The sequence below is a fragment of the Cyclopterus lumpus genome, chromosome 8 (genome assembly GCF_009769545.1).
Source record: "Cyclopterus lumpus isolate fCycLum1 chromosome 8, fCycLum1.pri, whole genome shotgun sequence".
In the NCBI taxonomy this organism is placed as follows: domain Eukaryota; kingdom Metazoa; phylum Chordata; class Actinopteri; order Perciformes; family Cyclopteridae; genus Cyclopterus; species Cyclopterus lumpus.
In genome coordinates, this window is record NC_046973.1 from 3,340,775 (window position 1) to 3,345,774 (window position 5,000).

The 5,000-nt window shown below is 45.9% G+C and overlaps 1 protein-coding gene across 1 annotated transcript in view; it reads left to right on the forward strand.

Annotated features, from left to right (window-relative positions):
* The window catches only part of cacna1ha (calcium channel, voltage-dependent, T type, alpha 1H subunit a), a 119,568-nt gene that overhangs the window by 56,677 nt on the left and 57,891 nt on the right, over positions 1-5,000 (forward strand). The window contains 3 exon segments of the mRNA XM_034539760.1: positions 2,293-2,404; positions 3,010-3,143; positions 4,179-4,276. Of these exon segments, the coding sequence (XP_034395651.1) occupies positions 2,293-2,404; positions 3,010-3,143; positions 4,179-4,276 (344 nt within the window).

Below are 5,000 nucleotides of genomic sequence, written 5' to 3' on the forward strand. Positions count from 1 at the left end.
GTCTCAGGACATTAATTCATTCACATTTGGCTCCTAGACCTCCACATGGACTCAAAGCTGAACTGATCTGATTCTTGAGGTCAAAGGTCACAGTGACCTCACATAACGCTTTTTATAATTTTTTTCGCCATAACTCAATAATTCATACGCTAATCAAGACAATTTCACCCGAATGTCTTGGAGGATAAAAAAAGGACGAAGCAATGACGTGAGTTTAAGGACGCAGCGGTTTACTCTTGTGTCCATCGCTGATCAAAAGGAAGGTAAATTGTCCCCAGGAGCACATGTTTAGACATGTTTAGTCTAAAAGAAGTGAAATATGAATATGGTGTGCTGTGCACCATCATCGCCTCGGGACATCTAAGAAACACCTGACGTGTCGGGTGAATTAAAGATTGGAGCCATTACTCTTAACAGCCACCGGGGCAAAAAAAGGTTTCAGGTCGGACTTTTCCGCTGACACCAGCTTCTTCCTCGGCCCCCCGATCACAGCAACGAGTTCCCATTGTCCTCGTACGCGCATGTGTGTGTGTGGGGGGTGTGTGTGCGCGCGCAATACACGTAATTAGCCTGAAGTGTACAGACGCCTGCACACGCAAGTTTTTGTGAGTCTGTCTGTGAAGAAGACAGTGGCCACCATTTCTTTTCTGCTTCAACTCCCTCTCTAATTAGAACAGTACTTCACCATGGGAACACTGGAGCACTGCAACTCGGTGCACACACCAGATCCCTGCGTGTGTGTGTGTGTGTGTGTGTGTGTGTTTGTGTGTGTGTTTCTGGGACAAAAGCCAAACTTAAGTAGAAAAACAGCAGCATCAGTGCCTTTTTCTTTCTAGTTTAGGAGACACGATTTAAACAAGTTCTCCCAGAATACACCGCGGCCCAACAATAACACCAGTCCGCGTAGCAGGAGGCCCTAGTGGTTGCCTGTTACGATTGCCTTTACAACTATTATTTAAAACTTATAAAGCCAGTTTAAAATACTTTTTTTTTATTGTGTAGCTTTATATGGGAGAGACAACTTTGAGGGATATCTTAATGTTATTACGTAATGTAATATTATTTATTTATTACATTATTCGGCCCAGATTCGTCAGCCGATAAACCGGTTGCCATGTCTCAGACAGAATCTGCCCATGTCCGTAACAGCTACACCTGGGCCAGACATGGCAACAGTGAAATGTGCCAAAGCTGGCTCACATTTGGCCGCATCGAGCCGGAACACAGCCGAGTCAGCCGACACTTAGCCGCAATACGGACGAGTCCACTGGCTAGTGTTGGATTAAAATAAATAAATTGGCACGCGAGGCCCCCTGTCCCTGGGAGCGCCATTGCCGGATTTTAAATCACTTGTGATGAGGAGAAAAGAAAAGAAATTTAGAAGAAGAGAAAGTTTGAGGATTTTGGAGCGGACTGACGTTTTTCAGATTTGTTGCATTTAAAAAATAAATAAAAATAGGATAGAAAAAAAGCATAGAGACAAATTAGACGGATTGAAAAACACTCCATCAAATCTCCGTCTCTCGGCCACGCGGTCAAGACGGTCAAGATTAGAATCGAAGCTCTTCCCACGTAACAGAAAAATAAACCGAGAGAAAAGGTCAAGAAAAGGTCCACCGGCGACCCTCCGTAAACTTGCTTCCTCGCCCTGAATAGATAATCTCCAAAAAGGGGATCAAGAAAGGAAATCAACAACAGATTACTCACCAGTGCTATTTCCGTCAGGTCGGCGGGTGACATCTGACAGTTCTATACCCTCGGCGATACAGCGCTTCGTCCTCGTGACGAGAAAGTAGAACTCACAAGAAAACACCCCCGAGACCACAAAGCTTTGCACCAATACTGCATCTGAGTTGCCACAAATGTGAAGGATTACAACCCCCCCGACCCATTCCTTGTTGTGATACACATCTTTCCTCTCCCATTCAAATGTGCATCCTGTGAGCGGATTAACAGCCGGTCCCACCGGGTCACTCGTAGACCTATTACGTCCATTAGACTCGCACAAAACGTTCCTTTCTGGCGTCCGTCTGCGGCGCGTCGGCGGGGTGTTTGTCAACGCTGGATCGCGGGGCGATCTTTGTCTCGGATTGAAGCGCTTCCCGTGCACGCTCATCATTACCATCGTTACGGACACGTTACGGGGGAACATCATCGTAATGTAAAAGACAATTTTCTTCCAACGGCACGTTATTGTTTCAGCCGCCATGTTTTCCCTAAGTGCGTGATGATGCTCTGTGTGTGTGCGTGCCACGTGTGTTTCTGTGTCTCGGCCTTAACCTCCTCCCGCACGTGGTTCGAGCACGTGTCCATGCTGGTCATCCTGCTGAACTGCGTGACTCTGGGGATGTTCCAGCCCTGTGAAGACGTCACCTGCGAGTCGGAGTGGTGCCGCATCCTCCAGGTCAGTGTGAGGGGGGGGGCTTTTCTTCCTCGGTGCTGCCCCCCAGTGGGCGGTGCGGGAACTGCTCGTGTGTCAGTTGGATTATTACTTTTTTTTAAATTCACTCCTAGGGCCAAATGTCAAGGACACACAGGGCTTATTTTAACTGCAGGTGAAATGTGCCTTTTTCCAACAGGGATTGATTTCACGTCCTCCAGCAACGAGAACTATTTGTACACAAACGCTAATGACAATTTATTTCGTTCTCTTCCCCGTCTCACTGGTCTCGTTTGTTCCAACATGGCGCGCAGAGCGATGTTGATTGTCGGCGCGCCGAAGAAGTGCTCATTATATTCGCATACAGACGGTAGTAGGTGTCTTAATTAATTGAGGCGCAGCCATAACCGCGCTAAGCCAGAGCCATTCCCTGCTGGGATGAAACTAACTAATGGAGACACGAATTTATTCTTTTCCTGACAACCTCCACTGGCTCTTCCTCAGCGTCTATGGAAAGTGGGATGAGGATAGTTGACCTTATTCTGTCGGCTAGAAGCTAATACCCTCCTGTGCTTATTGTTGTAATTCCACCCGTGTGTTTTCTTTTCCCCTCGCCGCTTTTCTTCAAGGTGTTGGACGACTGCATCTTCGCTTTCTTCGCCGTGGAAATGGTCATCAAGATGGTGGCCCTGGGAATTTTTGGCCCCAATTGTTACCTTGGCGACAAGTGGAACCAGCTGGACTTCGTCATCGTCATGGCAGGGTTGGTCTAATATTACCCGCAGATTGCTCACATGCATTTTCTTTTTTCAATGAAGTATAAACAAGATATTTTTCGACGACTCTAAGAATAGTGTGTTTGAAATATTTCTGCAAACTGGGGTCCCGAAACAGTCTCTGGATGTCTTAAATTGACTGGAGAGCCGAGACTCTTGTGGCTCCATTATGTGATTATGTTCGTCCCCATGAAAGCCATTTCACGTATATACTCATTTTCACTGTATAAAATAACCTGTTGTGACCTCATGAAGCATCACAACCACAGGCTGAATACCTCGGGCATTCAGGGGACGTATGGCTGTCATAGGAATGGTCACAATAAGTTTATGAGCTTGTTCCAGATTCAAATCACAGTCGTGGGAGTTTGCTATGTTGTTTTTGAGCCAAGGTATTTCTCTTTTAAATTTAGTACCAATGCCGTGTAACAAAAGATATCAACCCAACTTGACGAGGAACATGACTAGGAACAACCTGACACCCACTGCTGAGCTGCAAACCAATCGACCATCTTTCAGGCCAAGTGCACTTCTTACCCATGGCCTGCTCTCCCCGGCTAAAGATCATTTATTTATTTGGGTCTCAAGGGTCTCAAGGGTTAACAGAGCAATGCCATCGGTTAAGCTTCACCTCCTCTGACACAATATCCACCAAAGAGTGTCAGACTGGAGCAGTGCATGCTGGGCCCCCAGACTAAAAGGCTAGAGCGACCATGTACGTTGAGGCGAGGGCCAATCAGCAGCAAGACACGCCTTTACATCCTCCCACCAACACAATTACGACCATAACTGTCTGTCTCTGCCTTCTTGTCACATGCATGATGTTCATGTGCTGCAACGTGGACCACGCAGAGGGGGGGGGGGGGGGGGGGGGGGTAATTAAATGTCATACGTGCAGTAATTATGTGGGTAGAAGCATTATGATATTTTTGGTAGTCTCAGATTTGTTGTTGTTGTTGTTGCTGCTGCTGCTATGTGGCGACATACCTGAAGTAAAGTTCTCTCTCTGGCTGTGTCTCCAGGGTGATGGAGTACTCTCTGGACGGCCATAACGCCAGTCTGTCCGCCATCCGCACCGTCCGGGTGCTCCGGCCTCTGCGGGCCATCAACAGAGTACCAAGTGAGTCCACGTTGAAACCTTTGCAGGGGGGGGGGGCTCTCTCACCAGGACCGTCCTCCATGAATCCACCCGTGGTCACTTGCTCTTTGTCTCAATGCTAACAGCTTAGCACACAGCGGTGATCCGCTGAGCTTGCGAGCCAAAACCCCGACTGTGTGTGTTTTTTTTAATGGAGGATAAAAGCCTGTCTGTAATCATCAATATTACATTATGAAAAAAAAAAAAAATCCCTTTTTTGGTCAACTCTGCATAATTATCTACTCTAGAGTGCTTCCTTTCCCAATACTGACATTATATTATTGCAATTTACACAACTCATGTACATTTTATTTAATGTTACATGTATTTATTTTTCCCCAATCCTATACACACATAATTATATATTTTGATATATATATACTGTATATATATACACACACATACATATATAAATATATATATATATATATATATATATATATATATATATATATTTATATATATATATATATATTTCACCTGCAATCGCTGTGATACAAGTTTGCACCGAGCGCTAAGAAAAGCAGAACCACGTAGAAAACATGTAATACTTTGGTGTCTTCGTGCTCACCACTTACTGGTGATCCGCCCGATGATCCGGGGGCTCGATGCCTGCTTTCATCTCACTTCCAGAGGCGGTACGGCGCCGGTGCTGAGTGAGAACTTGTACATAGTTTGTCATTTCCCTAAAAGCTCTGTGACAGAG